The sequence below is a fragment of the Pecten maximus genome, chromosome 6 (genome assembly GCF_902652985.1).
Source record: "Pecten maximus chromosome 6, xPecMax1.1, whole genome shotgun sequence".
Taxonomy (NCBI): domain Eukaryota; kingdom Metazoa; phylum Mollusca; class Bivalvia; order Pectinida; family Pectinidae; genus Pecten; species Pecten maximus.
In genome coordinates, this window is record NC_047020.1 from 20,712,079 (window position 1) to 20,736,338 (window position 24,260).

General features: G+C 36.3%; 1 protein-coding gene across 1 annotated transcript in view; it reads right to left on the reverse strand.

The window, feature by feature from the left end:
• Window positions 1-24,260, reverse strand: part of LOC117330094 (transmembrane protein KIAA1109 homolog) — an 84,205-nt gene that overhangs the window by 32,985 nt on the left and 26,960 nt on the right. Inside the window, exons 26-41 of the mRNA XM_033888313.1 lie at window positions 22,674-24,058; window positions 22,227-22,376; window positions 21,667-21,760; window positions 21,286-21,498; window positions 18,128-18,329; window positions 17,740-17,829; window positions 15,316-15,576; window positions 7,179-7,304; window positions 5,462-5,585; window positions 4,926-4,999; window positions 3,815-3,898; window positions 2,347-2,443; window positions 1,984-2,057; window positions 1,743-1,883; window positions 1,021-1,144; window positions 184-330 (exon numbers count right to left, since the gene is read on the reverse strand). Of these exons, the coding sequence (XP_033744204.1) occupies window positions 184-330; window positions 1,021-1,144; window positions 1,743-1,883; window positions 1,984-2,057; window positions 2,347-2,443; window positions 3,815-3,898; window positions 4,926-4,999; window positions 5,462-5,585; window positions 7,179-7,304; window positions 15,316-15,576; window positions 17,740-17,829; window positions 18,128-18,329; window positions 21,286-21,498; window positions 21,667-21,760; window positions 22,227-22,376; window positions 22,674-24,058 (3,386 nt within the window). The remainder of the gene's footprint in view (window positions 1-183; window positions 331-1,020; window positions 1,145-1,742; window positions 1,884-1,983; window positions 2,058-2,346; window positions 2,444-3,814; window positions 3,899-4,925; window positions 5,000-5,461; window positions 5,586-7,178; window positions 7,305-15,315; window positions 15,577-17,739; window positions 17,830-18,127; window positions 18,330-21,285; window positions 21,499-21,666; window positions 21,761-22,226; window positions 22,377-22,673; window positions 24,059-24,260) is intronic.

Consider the following 24,260-nt stretch of genomic DNA (forward strand, 5'->3'; position numbering starts at 1 on the left):
TCCTGCCAAGCACCTGAAAAAGAATCAAACTCAGGTCTTTGCTGTAATATATTGATAGTTCATATCTCTACTACCTTAGCCAAAGGTGCTTGCTCTTTAAGCTGATTGACAGAGACTGTATTTAAAGAACTCTATGTACGACCCCCCCTCAACCAACTCCTTTCACATACCAATAGTACTGACCTGACAACAGTTTATTGATGGTACGAGAACAGACCTCGTAAGTTCCCTCGGGAACAACACAAGCATTCATTACAGAATCATCAGGATTGTTTGGTTTCCAATCGTCCCACGATGTTTCGAAGTCTGTGGCAAACCTCAGGCAAAAATCTGTTAAATCAGAATAATCAACATTAACATGCACCTCTGCAAAAGGTTTATGGTAAAACCTCTATACTGTCACAATATGTAAAGTGCTTATAAGTCTAACATAATGAACTGTTTGGAAAAATCAAATGAAAAAAATCTACATTTGGTCAAGTGATGTGGTAGAAAAGAGTCAATGGCTTTACAGTAGTCATACAGAGACAACAATAAATTGTGGGTTTTATTTTATAAAATAACAAATGATAAAGATATGTAAACAACAACACAAACACCATGACCAGCAGCCCATTGTAGAAGATCCCTCTCGCCTCAAAAGGCCAACAATTTAAAATGTAAATTCCATTCATTTTAAAATAATTCTGAAACAAGTTATACCAACTGATATTAATAACTCTTGTTGGCCTTGATTGAGGCAAAGATGATCTCTTTCACAAAAGGAAAGTATGACAAACATATCTCTTTTTGTGTATAACCCTTAGCAGTAAATGTTCATGCTGCTGCAAGTCAGAAATACATTGGAATTGTATGTTGGATATTGCTGGAACTATACCAAACTTAACCTACACTTGAATGTTTATCAGGTATAATTCTACTGTCACTAGCTGTTTGGAGATTGCTGGAACTATACCAAACTTAACATACACTTGAATGTTTATCAGGTATAATTCTACTGTCACTAGCTGTTTGACTTACCCTGGAACTTGCCCTTGCTGACGAGTGAGCCTGAGGAGCAGGCCGAAATCTGTGTACTCTTGATGGTGAGGACTAGGGCTGCACCAGGCTCACAGTCCAAGAAGCGATTGGGGTGTGGATTAGGCTACAACAGAATTCGTATTTAAGGTATGTACAGTCTATATCCTTAACATAATGAAACATGAGAAATTTTTTTGATGGTTTCTTCATTTGCAAACTAATTCATGAACAGGAAGTACACATCTCCATATCGCATCTATAACTAGCCATACTTAGCAAGGCTCCACATGGCCTCCTTCCTTTCACCAAGGTTACTGCTGTACATTAGCATTCAGTATGGTAGGAAATAGTCAAAAGATTGAATTACAAAAATATCGATCACTAAAATTGTCAATTTCTAGCATTTTCATCACTGTTATCGTCATGAGATATGATGGAGCTGGAATGAGTTGGTATTTGATTATTATAATGTGTAATCTCTCAGGAGTCAGGGCATGAAATGATTGATACATGACAGGTAAAAAACAAGATGACCAAGATTTTATATAGAGTTCAGTTCTTTAAAGTTCACCTATAACTAGAACACAGAAAATGAACATCAATCATCTCCTACGATAACTTATAGAAGGAAAATACAGGTCTATAAAATGAGAGACCTTAGCTGCTCTAACTGCCAATCTTACTATAGGTAAAAATATAATTGGAAGAATGGGATCGCTTACCTGATTTGCTGTAGGTGCCACAGGTACACAAATACCGATGTCAGTCACGGTTAACTGTAGGAAGAGCGTACTGAAAGCGGCTGGACTGGCTGAGGAAAACTGTGGCAGTCTATCCATTACCTGTCGTGTAGCTCTTTGTACCTAAGCATCAAAATGGCAAAATTTCAATATCAAAATACTTCTGTATTTCTAAGGACATAAAAAAACTTGTGAAAAACTATTTTTAAGATATTAACAGTACCTCCGTGTTGAGCGCCATCCTTTGCTCAGTCCAGTACTCATATGCATTCTTGTAATTGAGCCAAACAAGTACAGCTGTGAACCAAAAAACACAAATGTATAATTTTTTTTCTCAAATTTTAGGTGATTAAGTCCTATTTAGACCCCAACAAGAATGTTTACACAAAGAATGAACAATGTTGTACTATTATTTTTACTGAACAAATAGGCCTTTAAAAGAAACTTGCCAAAAACTAATCGTTGAGAGACAGAAGAACCCCGTAAGTATTCATAATACAAAATCTTATTGGCGTAAAAAGCTAAAATCTATTGTCACTGTGGAAATAAATGATCTATTGCTAGAGTGGATATTATCATGACCTACCTTTGTCGAAGGCCAGTGGATGTGCCAGGACAATAGGTCTGGTGACCGTGATAAGTAGAGCCTCTTGGTCAGTGGAAACACCAGTTATCATCTCATCCTTGAAAACACAGACAAAGCATTTCAGTAATGTGCAACTCAATAGTCCATGTTAGAATTATTTATGGGTAAAATTTTAGACTCAATATTTCCCATGGTACATAGTAGTATTCAGTACTTTATAAACTCTGACCTCAGTTCAAGCTCTTTTCTTGAACCGTAGCAACCTTAATGGGATGTGTCTTTGTGTACTTGCCCTTAAAACTTAATACTTTCATTACTGCTTGCCCTTAAAAATTTATAAAGTAAAACCTTCTGTTCTCCGCGATTTTGGCGATATAACGAGTTTGGCGGTATATCGGGTTTGCCGCTGAAACCCAAGTTTGCTGGCCAAACACTATGAATAGTGCTTCCATACCAACTGTAGACTTTGAAAATCAAAAAAAAAATATTTATATCAAAATATTGCATCAAATTTTACATATATATGCTTTAAAAAGAAATAGATATTAAATTTCATTATTTTCCCGAGAATTTCATCGTGATTTGCATCACATGATCTAGTAATCGTAAAATGATTGTCACTGTTACTTCGTTTAACTGTGTGCATGTTCTACCCGGCGCCGAAAAACGTATCAATTGTCGTCTGTTTTGCCTTCAACCGGCAAACTGACAAAACAAACTGTTGAAGAGATAAACATTTTGAATGTCTGATTCAGCTGTAGAATGCTTGTGTTCCAGAAATTTGACAATGTTTCATCATCGACTCGCGCAAGTAATGTTTTTAGATCTGTATCCAGGGTTTCCAGTTATTGTTAACATTGCGTCATCACGTGGTACGATACCTCTGTGTATCCAACATCCAACATCAACTGTTGTCTCTGGAGTAACAGAGTCCCATAAAGCGTGAAGCGGTATCACAAAAGTGAGTTTTATTAATCATAACTTACTTATAGAAAGACCACAAAGCACTAGCCATGGTTCATTGATTTCATGCCTGTACAAGCGCTCACGGTGTGTACAGTTAATTATCTGTCAGTCGGCAGTCAGTCATGTTACAATAACATATAAACACACGTCCTTCTGGACTCAATTTGGCGATATGAACGAGGTCAAGAAGATATTATTTTTACCATTTGTTCTGAAAATATGATGGCGGATGGCGGTATGTGAGTTTGGCGGTAAAACGGGTGCATTAGAGTGGGAGGAAATCCGTTCTGAATAAGTTCATGGCGATAAGCGAGTTTTGCGGTAAAACGGGTGGCAATATAATGGAGTTTTACTGTACTTACATTACTTTAATGTCATTTATATCAAAACAATAACAAATCGAGAATCAGAGATATCAAAAGTAACATCCCTTTTTTCTAGCTTTTATACCCAGTCAAAAGATACATAGCAGACTGCTGCTGTACTTTGGTAAAATACTTACTTGAAGAGCATTACGTATACCAATCTTTGTCTTGAAGAAGGCCATTGTTTGGAACTCAGCTTCAGCCTCCTCAAATAGTGGATTCTGTCAATGTTAATTGATCATTACACTTTCTTCATTTAGTGATAATTTTTATCGTTATTGCTAAGCTTAGGCAATTGTAAGTGTGGCTCCTAAAACACTACAAGATACACACAAAAGTTAGACTACCATAAATTAGCCCTATATGCTGAACCTATGCATGGTATATTTTGTTTTATTTAAACTAGCAGCTATTGCATACAAAAAATCGTTATTTTGTAATACTAAATTGAAAAGATAAGTCTACTTTTAAATGATAAGTAATAGTCATAGTCATCTCCAGAATATATCCCAAAAGTACAAAACATGTCTACTAGGTTATTTTCCTTGTCATAGAATATATCTTAACGTTACAAAACACATCTACAAGGTTATTTCCCATTAACATAGAATATATCCCCAGTTACAAAACACATCTACAAGGTTATCTCCCCTTGTCATAAAATGTATCCCAAAGTTACAAAACACATCTACAAGGTTATTTTCCATTGTCATAAAATATATCCTCAGTTACAAAACACATCTAGTTGGTTATCTCCCCTTGCCATAGAATATATCTTAAAGTTACAAAACACATCTCCCCTTGTCATAAAATATATCCTCAGTTACAAAACACATCTAGTTGGTTATCTCCCCTTGCCATTGAATATATCTTAAAGTTACAGAACACATCTACTTAGCCATTTCCCTTGCCATAGAATATATTTTAAAGTTACAGATCACATCTACTTAGCCATTTCCCTTGCCATAGAATATATCTTAAAGTTACAAACCATATCTACTTGGTTATCTCCCCTTGTCATAGAATATATCAAAATAACAGATCTATAAGGCTGTCTCCCCTAGCCTCCCCTAGAATATATATGCCAAGATAAAATATCTACTGATTATCGCCAACTTTCAACATATGTCTACTGGTTATACCCCACTTAAAGCATCATCATTTCATTTACAGCATATATCACCAAATAGCTGTATTTGTTTGCTTGATACAACTTAAGATATGCTAAGAGACTGACTTTCTACTGACCTTTAGCAGCTGTCCTAAGGCTAAATTCAGATCTATCTGGGCACGCAGGAAGACTTTCTGAATATCAGGATGGCCTACAAATTAGAATAAAGGAAAAGCTGAGAAAAAACAGTAGAGTTATTATATTATTTACCTAGTACGCTACATATAACCAGTTGTCCATCTATCAGTATGTCAACCTGCAGACATTACATCATAACTTATTGGAATAAGTAGAAACTAGAAAATGTCTGTAGGACATAAATGCCCCCGTTGCCACTTGACACCCACAGTTTGGTGGACACCCTGAAACACAGTTTGGTGAGGATTGCATCAGCAGTTCCTGAGATTAGCTAGTTACTTTACCTCACGGCAGCGGGACAGGAACACTATATGCCCCCCCCCCCCCCCCCCCACCTCCATTTCATGGTGGAGACATAACAACAGAAATACTTCATTACACTGGTATTCAAAATGACAAGACTTAACACTTCTGAGTTGGTTTTATAACAAATGCAATCTACCAATATACTCCCTGATAAAGTGTATGTTTGTACCTGTTTGGTCAGTTTTTGTGTCACATGACACCCTTTGGACACGGTTGGATATTTCCAAGTCAACAGCCCCTGTCTCCAGCTGTACTGCACTTGAGGTTGGTGTGGTGGCTGTGATCTGAATACCCTGGAGACATAACAACAGACTTACCAACATGTGTATAATATAATTTAAACTGCTGAAAACCAAGCAAACCACCTGTATACATAACATAAATGAGACATAAGATTTTCTATCCTCTTTCCTTCTTCCTCTCCATTTCTTTGTTACTGTGTGTATGTGTGAGTGAGAGAGCGTGTGATATAATTACAATGTATGTTTTGTACATAATGTATAGTTCATGTGTTGAGGAGAGCATCTTGTAGCCCTACGGCTGTTTGTGAGCCTCATAACATAAATAAAGAATTATAACAACAGTCAAGAAGGAAGTTATTATCTGAACTAAGATACAAATGAGAAGGGGTGACTATCTGCACAAGGGACAACTGAAAAGAAGTTATTGTCTTACCTTAAAACTAAACAGTAGAGAGTAGAGGAGTGATGGTCTTACCTTGAACCTAGAGAGTAGAAAAGTGACTGTCTTACCTTAAAACTAAACAGTAGAGAGTAGAGGAGTGATGGTCTTGCCTTAAAACTAAACAGTAGAGAGTAGAGGAGTGACTATCTTACCTTGAACCTGAACAGTAGAGAGTAGAGGAGTGACTATCTTACCTTGAACCTGAACAGTAGAGACTAGAGGAGTGATTATCTTACCTTGAACCTGAACAGTAGAGAGTAGAGGAGTGATTATCTTACCTTGAACCTGAACAGTAGAGAGGAGGGGAATGACTGTCTTACCTTGAACCTGAACAGTAGAGAGTAGAAGAATGGTTATCTTATCTTAATCCTGAACAGTAGAGAGGAGGGGAATGACTGTCTTACCTTGAACCTGAACAGTAGAGAGTAGAGGAATGACTGTCTTACCTTGAACCTGAACAGTAGAGAGTAGAGGAGTGATTATCTTACCTTGAACCTGAACAGTAGAGAGTAGAGAAATGACTGTCTTACCTTGAACCTGAACAGTAGAGAGTAGAGGAGTGATTATCTTACCTTGAACCTGAACAGTAGAGAGTAGAGGAGGGACTGTCTTACCTTGAACCTGAACAGTAGAGAGTAGAGGAGTGATTGTCTTACATTGAAACTAAACAGTAGATAGTAGAGGAGTGATTGTCTTACCTTGAACCTGAACAGTAGAGAGTAGAGGAATGACTGTCATACCTTGAACCTGAACAGTAGAGAGTAGAGGAGGGACTGTCTTACCTTGAACCTGAACAGTAGAGAGTAGAGGAGTGATTGTCTTACATTGAAACTAAACAGTAGAGTGTAGAGGAGTGATTGTCTTACCTTGAACCTGAACAGTAGAGAGTAGAGGAATGACTGTCATACATTGAACCTGAACAGTAGAGAGTAGAGGAGTGATTATCTTACCTTGAACCTGAACAGTAGAGAGTAGAGGAGTGACTTTCTTACCTTGAACCTAAACAGTAGAGAGTAGAGGAGTGATTGTCTTACCTTGAACCTGAACAGTAGAGAGTAGAGGAGTGACTGTCTTACCTTGAACCTGAACAGTAGAGAGTAGAGGAAGGACTATCTTACCTTGAACCTGAACAGTAGAGAGTAGGGGAATGACTGTCTTACCTTGAACCTGAACAGTAGAGAGTAGAGGAGTGACTGTCTTACCTTGAACCTGAACAGTAGAGAGTAGAGGAGTGACTGCTCTGGTTCCTTGGGAGTCGTTTCCTCTCCAACCCAGAGAGGTACTGGCTGATCTGATCCAGACACCTTCTGGACCAACTCATTTACCTCCTGTAAATAAATAGAAAACCAGTTATCACCAGACAAATATTTTATTGTTAATCACATCAGGCTGCAATAGATCAATCATAACAAGGTAATTCAATAAATTACAACAACCCCCCATGTGAAGTTATATGCCGAGAATGTACAAATGATAAATAAATCATATTTAGTGATAAGTGGAGTCCTTTTACCATGAAACTGGATCTCACTACCAAACTAGTCACCATTAACTGGCAATGAAAACCCCATGAACACAAACCATCAATAAGCCATGACTGCTAATTAACCATTAATTTGGCAGGTTTTAATGGGAAAATGATCGGGTTTTGAGGAAATTTTAAGGGTATGGTGATTTGGTAGTGTCTGGTAACACCTATTCATTATTTGATTTGCAGTTGGTGGTATGAATTTTAGTAAAAATAATTTTATATCAGGATTCAGCCACCTAACTTTGAAATATTTCAGTTAATTCAAAATTCACATTTTTGGATAAGCACCTGAAGACCCTTCCATTTATGAAGAGTATTTGATTCTATTTTATTTGGGGCTTGAGAATATGTCTTTTGAAATTTCAGTTAATTTGAATCTTTTTTTGCCCCGGGGGCTGATTTAGGCCCAATATGTACATACCATCAAAGTGTCATCCAATGCTGATGATATTAATTAAGTTAGAATGAATTCCAATTGAAATCAAACAAATGATAATCAAAAATGTATAAAGCACATAAGAACTATGAAGAGTATTTTATTCTACCTTATTTGGATCTTTAGAAGAAGGATTTTTTTTTTAAATTTCAGTCAATTTGACCTCTTTTTACCCTCCTCCCCTGGGGAGAGGGGACCATATAATTAACAACTTTGGTTGACCTTCGGCCATGGAAGAACGTTTATGCAAAATTTCATTGAAATTGGTTTAGGGGTTTCTGAGTGGCAAATGTAAATTATTTACGAACGAACATTGATGGACAAAAGGAGATTAAAATAGGTCAGGTCAGGTGACCAAAAAATTCAAAGAGGCAAGGCCGGTGGCTAATTTCATTAATGATATCTCCCATTCTAGGGTGTAAAATCATCTGTGAACTGAACTGATAATATAACTTATCTAAATTTGGTATTTGGCGACACATAACCTCATTTAGGTGAAAACATGTCCCAAGTATGAAGTGCCAGTGCAAGAAGTGTTAGAAAAGACAATGTGCAGAAGGAAAAGGACAAACGGATGGACACAACACAAAACTATATCTATAAATGATCATTGCTATAACTATCCTACCAAGTACGAAGCTGGAACAGTTACATCATTATATTGTACAGATAAGTGAAAGCAAGTTTTCATTTGTTAATGCTACTTATATATTACTATACATTAAGTCTGAATTGAATTTTGCAAACAAAATTATGATGCCAGATATTGGGATATCTATATTTATATGTTTTGAAACTGAAATGAACAAACCGGTAATTAAAATAAATTTTATTGGATATAAGCAGAGTGGAGAATGCAAGGCTTCATTAGAGAAAATAAGTTGATGTAGTGTTCGGGATCAAACACATTTGTAAAGAGGATGAGGTGTGAATAGTTCCCACTTCAGGGCAGTTCCCTTCAACTATGGATAGAACTGCGGATATACAACCTGGGGGTTGGAACATTTAATCCTGAAATTGACGCTACTTGCCTTCCTGTACATGTGGTAGGCCTATATATAACCGGGCGGAAGTAATATGAAACCCTATACATGTATAATGGTATAATCTATCTATATTTTACATCTCCTCCTACTCTTATAATCTCCCGACAGCATTTGATTTTAGTTGTCATGACAACATGCAATCCTATCATCACCGATGATGAACCTGGATTAATTTTCAGCAGATGGACCTGTTAATTACCCTGGTAACTTTGTCTACCACTAAACTATGTGATAATAACGTACATGTACTTACAATTACATGCCTAATGACATCAATTATACAGTAATATTTAACAATGAACTTTTATCAACCTTTTCTTTATTCAACCTTGTTTACGATCTGAATTGTACCTTTCTTTAATATCTATGATAATATAAAAATGTATGTATTATATATAAGATGTACATTATTTTTCTCCCTCCCCTTGTCTGTAAGTTCATTATTCAAGTTTTGGAAGAGCTTATTTGGGAACTTTTAGCTAAGGGTTTATTTGTGGATATGAATATGTTATTTCATTCAAAAGTATTTTTGCGATATCTCAGTTATATTTGATTTTTTGGCCAACTCTTAACCTCAGACATTAATCAGTTATCAACATACGTCTGGATAAGCTGCCATTCTACAGTGATCAGTTTTGCAATTCTGCAGTTAAATGACATTTAATTTTACAGTGGACATATATGGTTCTCTTTTAGACCTCTGAAAATGTGTGAATGCATTGGACAGCCCTTACACATATAGGACTTTATAACGAGGGGCATAAAAAACAATAACAAGAGATCCCAGAGGGATCTTGGTGCTCACCATGGAGTGATCTTTATTGGTTCTATGTCAAACTGATCTTCTCTCTAACTTTTCCCTTCTTTCATTTTTTCCTCTCAGTAATCTGATAACATGAACAAGTGGGACCTTCACATGAAGTTTGAAAAACATCCCTCCAGTTCTTTCAAGAAATAGGGAACCAACATCAATTCTCAAGATCCAGGATGGCTGTCTGTTGGCCATTTTGTTTTTCTAATTAAAAATCTAATAAATTCAATTGGCACAACTGGGGACCAAGGGGAACCTACACATGAAGTTTGAAAAACATCCCTCTAGTTCTTTCAAGAAATAGGGAAACAAACATCAATCCTCAAAATCCAAGATGATCACCTGTTGGCCATTTTTTGTTTTTTCTGATCAAAAATCTAAATTCAATTGGCAAAACTAAAGACCAAGAAGAACCTACACATGAAGTTTTAGGAATATCCCTTCAGTACTTTTCAAGAAATAGCGATAACAAATTTCAATTATCAAAATCCAAGGTGGCCGACTGTCAGCCATCTTGTTTTTCTGATCAAAAATCTAAATTCAATTGAGTGTAAGGTTCGAGTATAACCTACACATAAGTATGTAATACTGGTAATTCATTTGTATACATGTAGAAACATTTTAGAGTTAAAATCTTTAAAAAAATAATAATAATAAAAAAAATTGATCATGAGTAACTGTTTACAACAATTTCACTGGTTTGATTGCCCTAGCAATCACACACCTAAAATGAGGATCTAATTTCTGGCCATCAGCTTCCATTACACTGGTATCACTGGAGATTATGTGATAAAGACCACAGATATATATATATATATATATTAGCTGTCAGGCATTATCAGGTATACATTCTATGCTGCCGATTGGCATGTGGCATTAGGACCAGCACATACATCTATTTGTGTGGTATTAGGACCAGCAAGCACAACCAATTTGTGCACCATTAGGACCAGTACCTACAATCTATTTGTGTGGCATAAGGACCTGTACATACAATCTATTTGAGTGGCATAAGGACCTGTACATACAATCTATTTGAGTGGCATAAGGACCTGTACATACAACCTATTTGAGTGGCATAAGGACCTGTACATACAATCTATTTGAGTGGCATAAGGACCAGAACATACAACCTATTTGAGTGGCATAAGGACCTGTACATACAACCTATTTGAGTGGCATAAGGACCTGTACATACAATCTATTTGAGTGGCATAAGGACCTGTACATACAATCTATTTCTGTGGTATTAGGACCAGCAAGCACAACCAATTTGTGCACCATTAGGACCAGTACCTACAATCTATTTGTGTGGCATAAGGACCTGTACATACAACCTATTTGAGTGGCATAAGGACCTGTACATACAACCTATTTGAGTGGCATAAGGACCTGTACATACAATCGATCTGTGTGGCATTAGGACAAGCACATACATCTATTTGAGTGACATAATTAAGGACCAGAACATACAACCTATTTGTGTGGCATTAAGACCAGCACATACAAAGATTTGTGCATCATTATAACATGTACCTTCAACTGAACTGTGCAGATTAGTGCAGTATTAGGACAAGTACATACAAATAACAATCAAGAGTGTTATTTAGTATTGAAGCTTGATGTTATACAGTGAACATTGATTCAGAAGTGTTTGACAGACTACATGTATGACCAACTCCATTACCTAACATGATGACAATGGTTTAAACACTGAAGTCACCTCTACCAGGATCTCAGGTGATCTCATCCATAGTAATTAACAAATCGTGTTCAAGTCCTGATTATTGACAACATATGTTGTGTTCCAGTCCTGATTATTGACAATATGTTGTGTTCCAGTCCTGATTATTGACAATACATTGTGTTCCAGTCCTGAGTTTTGAAAATACATGGTGTTCTCATCCTAATAATTGACAACATATGTTGCGTTCCAGTCCTGATTATTGACAATACATTGTGTTCCAGTCCTGATTTTTGACAATACGTTGTGTTCCATTCCTGATTATTGACAATACGTTGTGTTCCAGTCCTGATTATTGACAATACATTGTGTTCCAGTCCTGATTATTGACAATACGTTGTGTTCCAGTCCTGATTATTGACAATACATTGTGTTCCAGTCCTGATTATTGACAATACATTGTGTTCCAGTCCTGATTTTTGACAATAGGTTGTGTTCCAGTCCTGATTTCTGACAATCAATTTCAAACTTAACCTATTTTACAACAATTGTGAAACAAGGTCCACCAATTGTTGGCCAGGATGGTAGCATACCAGTAACAGTAATTGAAGTCTGTGTATCTTACTTGTCAGTTCTCCTCAGATCTCCTCAGCAATGAACTATCAGTATGTATGAAACAGCATCTTGATTAACCTTGCTATCATTACAGACACTGCATCTTGATCTAATCTTCAATATTCAACAAAAAAAATCAGTACCGAAACACAAACTGAATTTGATAGCCTCGTCGGTCATTGTTTTATGTGTATGATATTTGTGAAAAATTACTACTACAATTTGTGTTGGGAATAGCTTTTTTAAGGTTAATTCATTTCTAAATTTCTCCATTTAAACATTTTCAAGTCTGCTGTAAATCTCAGTGACTTAAACATTTTCATGCTTATAATCATTAACTGTCAGTGTTGTTGGAATTAAGGGAAGTAATGAGGAGGGGAAAGCTAAATTTAGAATACTGAAATTACAACTTAAAATACTGTCTTTATCACAATAAAAACCTCTACTAATATGACTCCTGAAGGCAGCAATATAATCTAGCCAGTCCTTCATATCTACAGCCATGATAAACACACTAGTGATCTCCATCTTGTTCATGTTGGTGGTGATTTGTAACTTAACATCTATTTCCATCTTTCTGCGGTGCCGGCTGATGATGGGTCAAATGCGTGTGATTCTCCTGGCTCATTCACAACAGGCAGTTCTGTACAGCATACTTGCTGTACTGGCTTGTATCATGATGATGGTCCATGTAAACCCAGACCACTTCTCCTGTGCACTGTTCGAAACTGTGCTATCTGTAGGGGTCATGACTCCGGTAGTTCTCTCTACCTTTATGTCTTTGGACAAGTACCTGTCTTTGATATGGCCATTCTGGCATGCCCGTGTTATTACACCAAAACTAACCATTATCATCCTTGCCAGCTTGGTGTTCAGCATATTTACTCTGGGTTGTATTTTTCTAGTGTATATACATTTGACATCCAACAGTTCGGAGAAAAAAGAATGTTACACAACAGAGCACATAAAGATAGACATGGTATTTGAGGTAGTCATACTATCCGTATGTATCATACTGGGGACTCGGTCTTGGATAGGAATTATCTGCCACACCAAGAAATATACGAATCAAGTCATACCAAGGGCCAATTCTCGAGAAAATATCTCTCGATATGTGGGAACATTTCAGAAATTAATTTTCATCTTCGTTGTCAACTTTGTACAACATATGATAATAATACCTATATATATTGTTGATATTATGAAAATTGTTCACATGGAAAACAGCCATCTTAAAATTATTGACAGAAAATTACGGATGGGATTTTTTATAACGATCCTGATAAATCCAATTATTTATATATTTAAATTCCGAGAGTGTCATTACCATGTTCTTAAAGTGTTTTGTTTCTGTGTCAAGAGACTGCAAGAAAAAGCTGAGCGCTTAGAGAGTGCCTTTCGTCTTGAACATGCAAGGATACCAACCCCAGTCATACCCCTCTCCCTTACGTCTGTCCAGCATTCAGACAAAGGTTGGCAACTGCCCAAAACACCACAGAAGAACTTATTCACACTACAAATCCCTGATATGGAGCAGCACAAGTGGACACAGAAAAATTACAATGCTATTCAACTGTTTGTCGTTCCAAAGAGCAGACAAGATATCCCTTCAACAGTGCAATGTCTGTGATAAGAAACAATTATGTTAACTTCTATCGACATTATCAGGAGTTTTTATTTTGAAACAGTACAATTACTTTTGTTTTCTCAGAGCTAAACCAATACATGTCCCCTACCGGCGCCCTCAAGTTAAAACTGAAGCCAAATTTGAGTAAAAAATTTAGCCAAAACTGAAACATCATCATTTTATGAAAATAAGTTCATTCCAAACAATGTGTAAATTCAACTCTATTGAGAATAAAATCTTAAGATCATAATATGCCAAAATTTTCAAAAAATGAAAACATTTTTTTTCAGTTTTAACCATACAAAAGTAATGCCACACACCCAAAGAACCTCTATACAAAGATCAGCATCCTAATACAATTATTAAGTGAATGGTGTGCCGTAAAAAACTTTAACCGGACGGACGGACGGACGCAGGCAAAACCTATAGTCCCCCGGTTTCACCAGTAGTGGACTAATAACTAAAATTAACTTTTACTCAGAGAGACAAAACAACACTGATAGCTAACGGATGGTTATATACATAAAGTCTAACTTGAACACGAGTCTCTTGAGTAGCAAAGATATCTGGGTAATAAGAATATACCAGGATCTTCATCACTTCGTTGTCAGTATATATATCTGTTTTTTTCTCTTGCTTATAGTGCTTTGTGCTGCAATTTTTGTTAATTGTATCAATTTCTGTACTTGTGCTTGTGATTATGTTTACATGCTACAACTTTATCTTTTGTTTGTAGAAATAAAGTTCAAAACAGTTCATTAATACATTCAATGTTTTTTATATCATATATGTTGTATTTTATTTTCACCTGCATTTTAAACAAATCACCTGGATTCAACTCAGACAGTGATTTGAACAAGAGGCCAAATGAGCCTGTGTTGCTCACCCGTTCTGCAGCTTAAGGAGTTTGCTTTTTTTAAAATATTCAATTCATGTGAATAACACTATCATTTTGGTACTGAGGAACAAATAGTTTGAAGATTCCATTTGCACATTGCACATTTGACCCCTACGACCTTGAATGTAAGGCAAAGGCTTGAGATGTTTAAAGATTAAACACATATGACCATGCATTGTGACCTTGAAGATAATTCCAGCAGGCTACTGGCCTGTCATAATTTCAGGTTTCTTTGTCACCTAATGAAGGTTGATAACTAACAGACATCAGGCAAATTAATGACCCACACCACAGCTCTTCAGGCATGCAAGCTTAAGATAAAGACATTATGTAAATCGAGTGCATTATGCAATTAACAATAGAATTAAATCAAAATGAGGTATTTGATATTTATTGTATTTGAAGAGAACATCTTTTTCAATCACTAAAGAATCTCAATGTAATGGGACCTACAACATTTATACCTATACAGATCTATATGAGCCTGGGCTAGCAACAAATTAATTGGCAGGGCTAGATTTCAAAATATGCTTCATATACCTAAACATCAAACAACCCAGAAAAAAATTTATCATGAAACTCTTTAATATCACTATTAGGACTAGGCCCCATTGTTTTTGGAATGAGCAAAAATTGTACAAAAATACATCCAATCTGGAATTACCATCAAATCATTGTGACTCACACTTACCTTCATAAACACTTTCTGCACAAAGACAAGATGGTTGAGGAGGTCTGTTGTAAGGCTGTGTTCAAACATGCCGACTTCTGCGACAGCATTGAGGTAACTTCCCTCCTTCAGCATCAACCCTTGGCCTGTCAGACTTTCAGCAGCCATTGGGCCCTCGTTGGTGCTCATGGACGAGGAGGAATGACGATAGTCAGCAAACATATGTATGGGAGGTAAGTCTATACTGGCCTGGGAGGGGATGGATGTCTCTGTGGTAACCACCTAGAAAGAAACACAAGCACTTGATGGGTAATGTACCTTATACATGTTACTTATAGGACTACTACATGTCACTTATTGAATGACTACTTGTAACTTATTGGACGACTACATGTCACTTATTGAACAACTACTTGTAACTTATTGAATGACTACTTGTAACTTATTGAACAACTACTTGTAACTTATTGAACAACTACTTGTAACTTATTGAACATCTACATGTAACTTATTGAACGACTACTTGTAACTTATTGGACGACTACATGTAACTTATTGGACGACTACATGTAACTTATTGGACGACTACATGTAACTTATTGGACGACTACATGTAACTTATTGGACGACTACATGTAACTTATTGAATGACTACTTGTAACTTATTGGACGACTACATGTAACTTATTGAATGACTACATGTCACTTATTGAATGACTACTTGTAACTTATTGAATGACTACTTGTAACTTATTGAATGACTACTTGTAACTTATTGAACATCTACTTGTAACTTATTGAACATCTACATGTAACTTATTGGACGACTACATGTAACTTATGGAACAACTACTTGTAACTTATTGAACATCTACATGTAACTTATTGAATGACTACTTGTAACTTATTGAACTACTACATGTAGCTTTTTGAACTACATGTAACTTATTGGACGACTACATGTAACTTTTTGAACATCTACATGTAACTTTCTGGACATCTACATGTAACTTATTGAATGACTACATGAAATTATTGGACATCTTCATGTAACTTATTGAATGACTACATGTAACTTATTGGACGACTACATGTAACTTATTGGACGACTACATGTAACTTATTGGACGACTACATGTAACTTTTTGGACATCTTCATGTAACTTATTGGACATCTTCATGTAATTATTGGACATCTACATGTAACTTATTGGACATCTACATGTAACTTATTGGACATCTTCATGTAATTATTGGACATCTACATGTAACTTATTGGACGACTACATGTAATTATTGGACATCTACATGTAACTTATTGGACGACTACATGTAATTATTGGACTACTACATTTAACTTATTGGACGACTACATGTAATTATTGGACTACTACATGTAATTATTGGACATCTACATGTAACTTATTGGACATCTTCATGTAACTTATTGGACATCTTCATGTAATTATTGGACATCTACATGTAACTTATTGGACGACTACATGTAATTATTGGACATCTACATGTAACTTATTGGACATCTACATGTAACTTATTGGACGACTACATGTAGCTTATTGGACATCTACATGTAACTTATTGGACATCTACATGTAACTAATTGGACATCTACATGTAATTATTGGACTACTACATGTAACTAATTGGACTACTACATGTAATTATTGGACTACTACATGCAACTAATTGGATGACTACATGTAATTATTGGACTACTACATGTAATTATTGGACTACTACATGTAATTATTGGACTACTACATGTAATTATTGGACTACTCCATGTAATTATTGGACTACTACATGCAACTAATTGGACGACTACATGTAACTTATTGGACTACTACATGCAACGTATTGGACGACTACATGTAATTATTGGACGACTACATGTAACTTACTGGACATCTACATGTAACTTATTGGACTACTACATGTAACTTATTGGACTACTACATGTAACTTATTGGACATCTACATGTAATTATTGGACTACTACATGTAATTATTGGACTACTACATGTAATTATTGGACTACTACATGTAACTTATTGGACGACTACATGTAATTATTGGACGACTACATGTAACTTATTGGACATCTACATGTAACTTATTGGACGACTACATGTAATTATTGGACTACTACATGTAATTATTGGACATCTACATGTAACTTATTGGACTACTACATTTAACTTATTGGACGACTATGTATCTAATACATTAGGAAAGATGATCTTGAAATCCAATATCTTACAATTCTGTTCAAGATATATTCAAGTTAAGAACACAAAGAAGTTGTTGCTTCAACAGACTCAAATTATAACGAACATATCACTATATGTGGAAAGTGATCCAAAGTAATGCTCCTTCATTTTTCCGATAACTACATTGGAGACTGAACACAACACTGATATTTACCTTTGACTTGAAGCTGAGCGAGTGTTTCTGTAGGTCTACAGTAAATCTAGCTTTCTTTCCTGTCATACCAGTCAAGGTAATGGCTCCCGTCTGAAAAAGTTCCGAGCATATATAGAATGAAGCATTTCATTACACAGTACACATAAACAGTTACAATTTATTTGATGATGTAGATTAAAATTTCAAAAAGAAGAACAATCTGATAAAACTAGAGATGTCAGACTGTGGATAATATAACTCATGCTGAATTTCTTGGATACAGAGCAACAGGTGTGAAAGAGCTTAAAGAGCCTTTTCAGAGAGTATTATTCGGCACAAAGCTTCAAGAATATACTCTAAAATTTGATACAGGAGAATTCTAGAACACATGGGGATTTATAAAACATACCTTGTGCTGAGCTTTAAGGGAGGGCAGAAGGGAGGCTCCAGTGATAAGCCCTTGTAATACAGCCTTGAAGTGGAGGTGTAAGAAACTTGGCTTCCTCTGTGTCTTCTCTTTTGTCTTTACCGTTTTTGGAGCTTGCTGTGGAGTTGTCTCCCCTTTTCCAGTTTCTGCGCTATCCAACTCTGGGTGGGTTTCCAAGGTCCGACTATTTCATATACCAATATAATTATAGAATAAGTACATCAATAAAAAAGACAACTGTTTTATCAGAAGTTTTCTTTAAATTTGACTGATGCTTTATCTGAATTAATTATTAATTTTACTGAAAAATTAAGTGATTAACCAAACAAGAGGCCTATAGGCCTAAACGCTCACCTGCTGTGATTATAGCCCAGATTCATTTTTTTTACATCCCCCTATGAACCAACTAGAGGCTGATAGCCGCATGGCTGGTGGGCAGTATATTACCAAGGGTCTATCTCAAAGAATGTAAGGTTAAAATTTCTGGAGAATGTAATTCTGGAGATGGCAAAAAATGGTGGATATCTTGAAGATGTAGTTATTTCAAACACAATGGAAATCCATCTGTGTCCGATGCTGATCATCCTCAGGAAGCTCCAACAAAATTCATCAAGTTTTTGTTTTCATCATTTTCATCATCATCAAAATGTCGAATGGCATGTTTGCAATATTTCGATATACATATACATATTAAGTTGAAGAAGTAATGACATTACAGTATATTGTCAACTTATTGAGGCAATCTAGACAAAATAATTGCCTAATATAATTATTGAAAAAGTAGGTCACAGTGACCTAATTTTGCAATATCAGTTATCGGCATGCATTTATCCTATATGTCCATTTCTGTTGCCCTAATATAATTATTGAAAAAGGTCACAGTGACCTAATTTTGCCATATTAGCTATCGGCATGTCTTCTCATCCTAGATGTCCATTTCTGTTGCCCTAATATAATTATTGAAAAAGTAGGTCTCGGTGACCTAATTTTGCAATATTTGCTATTGGCATGCCTTCTCATCCTAGATGTCCATTTCTATTGCCCTACTATAATAATTGAAAAAAAGTAGGTCACAGTGACCTAATTTTGCAATATTTGTTATCGACATGCCTCTCATCTTAAGTGTCCATTTCTATTGCCCTAATATAATAACTGAAAAACTAGGTCACAGTGACCTTATTTTGCAATATTTGCTATCGGCATGCCTTTCTCATCTTAGATGTCCATTTCTATTGCCCTATCATAATTACTGAAAAAGTAGGTCACAGTGACCTAATTTTGCAATATTTGCTATCGGCATGCCTTTCTCATCCTAGATGTCCATTTCTTTTGCCCTAATGTAATTATTGAAAAAGTAGGTCACAGTCACCTAATTTTACAATATTCGCTACCGGCATGCCTTTCTCATCCTAAATGTCCATTTCTGTTGCCCTAATGTAATTATTGAAAAAGTAGGTCACAGTGACCTAATTTTGCAAAATTTGTTATCGGCAGGCCTTTCTCATTCTAGATGTCCATTTCTATTGCCCTAGCATAATTACTGAAAAAGTAGGTCACAGTGACCTAATTTTGCAATATTTGCTAATTGGCCTTTCTCATCCTAGGTGTCCATTTCTATTGCCCTATCATAATTACTGAAAAAGTAGGTCACAGTGACCTAATTTTGCAATATTTGTTATTGGCATGCCTTCCTCATCCTTGATGTCTAATTTTGTTGCCCTAATGTAATCATAGAAAAAGTAGGTCACAGTGACCTAATTTTGCAATATTTGTTATCAGCATGCAATTATCATCCTAGGTGTCAGTTGATGTTGTCCTATCATTCCTACTTTTCATTTGCACAAGTCACAACATAGAGCAATGTAAAGACATAAATAGTATCAATGTGACATGCTTTCCACTTGCACAGTATCACTACATAATATATATATTTAGACTCTCTCCAAATTTGATTAAATTATCAGAAGTTTTCTGATATTACCATATTTACACATTAAAGCTAGACACTGGGTAACTGGGCAGCTCTGGAGATAGGGCTCCATTCCCAGACATCTGCTGCCCTTTATCTAATTAATTTTGTTGTTTTCCTGCGGACCCTAAACCAGCAATACTATGGTTTCATGCAGAGATTAAGCTAACAGGTTTTTTCATCAAAACTAACTGGTATCAGAGAGTAGAAAATCTAAAAGCCTAGTTATCTTAAACAAAGAAATGTTCTACAGAACCCCCCAATTGGGACCCCTAGCAGCAATGTTCGCACTGAAGATATATACAGTGGGTGCTGTTAGCAGCCAAGCTAGTCAGCTGCCAGTTCCCCCATTTGGGACCCCTAGCGGCAATGTTCACACTGAAGATATATACAGTGTATACAGACAGGTACAAACCATACAATTAAATTAATTAAAAATCAACCACTCATTATACGTACTCCAAATAAAACTCGTCTCTTTATCATTACTATCTGAACCTTGTTATTGAAAAATTAAAGTACTTTTCCATAGCTCATCAGATGATAATTGCTGTGGTGGCCATCTTGTAAATTCAATGAATTTTTGAAACAACACCTCTTATTCAGAAATGTCACTAGAACATTCCTAGAAAGTCTTCTTACTACGAAGCAAATAATATTGGAGTTATAAGTAAAAACATAATTTCAAAGATGGCGATCATGGCAGCCATCTTGAATTTTATTTTCACTTAATGAATACAAATATCTAGTCAGGACCTTCTAACTAATCATTCAATGCGAATTTCAACACTCTCGGTTAAAAAAAGTGAACGGACGGCGGACGATGCACGGCGCACGACGGACGACGCACGACAGACGCCGGATGATACCCAATAGCAAAAGCTCACATGAGCCTTCGGCTTAGGTGAGCTAAAAATATTAATTCATTTTTTAATACATTTTGTAAAATGGAGCCACAATACTTTATACTTTATACTGATGAAGGGCTTAAACATTTTGAATTAATTATACTGTTGTAGAGCCGAACATACTACTAATTTATTTGTTGTGGGGCCTTAACTTGAAAGAGGAAGTACAATATACTACAAATTGTATGATAGGAGGACCAGAATAGTTTGTATTGTGCTGTTGAAGGGACTTATGTATTTAGCCTGATGTTGCAGCATCGTACCTTGTCCTGTTGAAGGGCCTCCTAAATTCCTGTAGGGTAGAGGTGATCTGACGTGAGCTCCGCGTCATCATGTCATGGAGTACGATTGGATGCTGAGGAATATTAACATCAATCACACCAATAGACACCATGGCAGAGTTATGGTCCTTGCCGCGCCTCATGATGGTGGTATATAGTGCCTGGGACTTATCAATCTTCACCGTCACAACCGTCCTGTAACAACACCATTACACAAATCACACTGTATGGAAATATATAATGCTGATTTTACACATTTCATGCCGGTTTGATCTGCCCTTTGTTTTGTTTACTCTAATATCATAATTCATTCAACAAAATCTTAATGATTCACCTCAATTTATATTTGTATACATGTCTTACTTGATTTCAGGTGGTAAACCTTCCACAAGTTTCATCATGGTATGACCAATATGTGCTGTTACAGATGACTCTGACGATTTCCTGTGTAAGAATCCTGGAAATGCAAAACCTTGGTGTCAACATTTACAAAGCAAATAAATTATTTTTTAATCTATCAATTCACATTTAAAAAATTACATATTGTGTAAAAAAAAATTACCTTGTGAAGTGAATACAGAAAACTTTCTATATCCAATTATAAAATCTACTTGATGTGATGATATACACTTGTATATATATCGATCACCTGTACACTCTAAACACACCAATGTTATCAAAACACATCATACATGAAATTATACATTTCTAAATAAGATTGATTTGAAATTAAAATATTCCAACCATTTCTAATTTACATAAGACAAATTATTCATAAATTGAAATCAAACTTATCAAATTATTTTCGTTAAATATCCCTGTAATAAAATTCAAATATTTTTTTTAATATATTTAATAGTAGGATTTCTAAACGATGTAGGCTTTAATATGCATTTTTGGATTTTGATAGGTAAGAGTCTGACCTTTGACTTTTTCCCTGTAAGATCCGCTGGCATGCACATTCTTGAGTTCAGACTCGAGTTTCAGTCCACTAAGTACTGCCATGATCTTGACCTTTTCCACCTTGGCAATACCAAACACTACTAAAGGGATACTCTCGCCAACGTAGATACCTGTCATACACATACATTTTATTATCAAATATTTCTTTTCTGGCAAAATTTAAACATTTCAATAAGAAATAACTAAAGGTAAAAAAATATTTCCAGTTTTATCATTATAGAAATACAGAACCAAATGAGAATGTAAATCATACATACATTGTATATTCAATGTCCCCTTTTTTAATTAAATACAATGTCCCCTTTTTTAATTAAAAGAGAATTTAAAGAAATTATTATCACAAGGAATTCCAGCTGATATCTGAATGTGAAAACAATAATTTTACAGGTACACTGATCATCACTTACTCTGTCTGAAGCTGGTACTCTTGAACGAGGAATAAGCAAGGTTCTTCTTCCCCAGGTTTCCTTCCTCTGCGTCCACCACTTTCTGACCAGAGATCCTTGACGATTTTTTGGCCGGGCGCTGCGACCCAGGAGTGGCAGACTGATCATTTTGTCCTTCCCCTGGTTCTTCTTCAATCACAGGAAGTTTAAATGATGGCTTGCGTCCAACAGTTTTTGTTTCAGGCATTGTAGAGTAAAGCTCAAGAAGGTGGTACAATGTCCTCCAACATTTTGGTGTGCTTGCCTTGATTTCATCCACAATTGTTTTCTCAGCTAGAGTGGGTGATGATGTGTCCTCAAGCTCTATGGTGACAGAATCAGACAGGTTGAGGGACTGAGGAGGTGTGGTGATCTCTGCAGACTTCGGCCCACTCCTCGGTATTGTTCCTAGTCCCTTCGTTAACAGTGGGGGACGTTTCATTGGCAATTTATCGGGTCGTTTGTTGTCGAAAGGCAGTTTGAACGACTTGGACAACAGTGAACCTGTTTTCTGGTGAGAATACTGTGATGTGATACCATGGTGATGGTGGTGGTGATGATGTGTTGCATCATGTTCAGGTCCACTCTTCCAGCTCGGGGTGCGTGGCATCTCCCCAGAGGGGGGAGACAAACCACCACTCTGATGGGAGGCATCCGACTGCTGTGTGTCAGCACTGGATGTGGAGTCCTTCGAGTCCTGTTTACGATGAGTTTTGATCCATTCTAGGTCGGAATGACTCTGCTTCAGCTCCTGTCGTGTGTCATTCACGTTCTCAGCCATTGTTACAAACTGATGGATGAGTCGTAACAGAGGCATGTCAACATACTGAGTCACTGCCTGAATGTTCATCATAAAGTTCACCTGCAGAGTCGTAGGCTTGGCCTCAAGCTTGTGCATAGCAAAATTACGTGGCATTCCGCAAGCACCTTTGGCCCGGTCAGTATTTTCACCAGATTCTTTCAACTCAAAGTCAACAACATCATTCATTGATATGTTAGCAGAGAAATCCTCACAAAGAAAAGCCGGCGTGTCTGAACTGATATTCCACTTGGGATGTTTACGGCTTTTTCCTTTCCCCTTTGTGCTTTTCCTGTCTGACTCAGCTATTTGTATTTTCAGAAAGTCAAGTTTACCTTGCAGAGACAGACTACCTCCGAACTTCTTCATCATGGCGGACGGTCTCACTCCCTCAACATGCAGACCAATACTCTGTAAGAATGGTTTGAACAGACTCTGTGCATCAGCAAGCTGCATGATGGAGGTGGCCATGGTAAGTTGTTCATCATTTAAATCCATGCGGCTATCATCCTGACTCCATCCACTTCCAAACGCCCCTAGCAAGGAATCCTGTCTCTTGTAGGAACTCCTGTATGATGAAACAATGTTGTTATTTCCAATATAAAGACATCTCTACTATTTCTAACTGTATAAATATGTTACATTATTTTATGAATAATTTGAAGTTTGCTATTTTTCCGGTTAGAATATAATCACTAAGAAGAGGTCCAATGGGCCTGTTTCACTTGTTTGATGATTCTCTGCCTTTCATTTAATCAAAAGAACCTGAT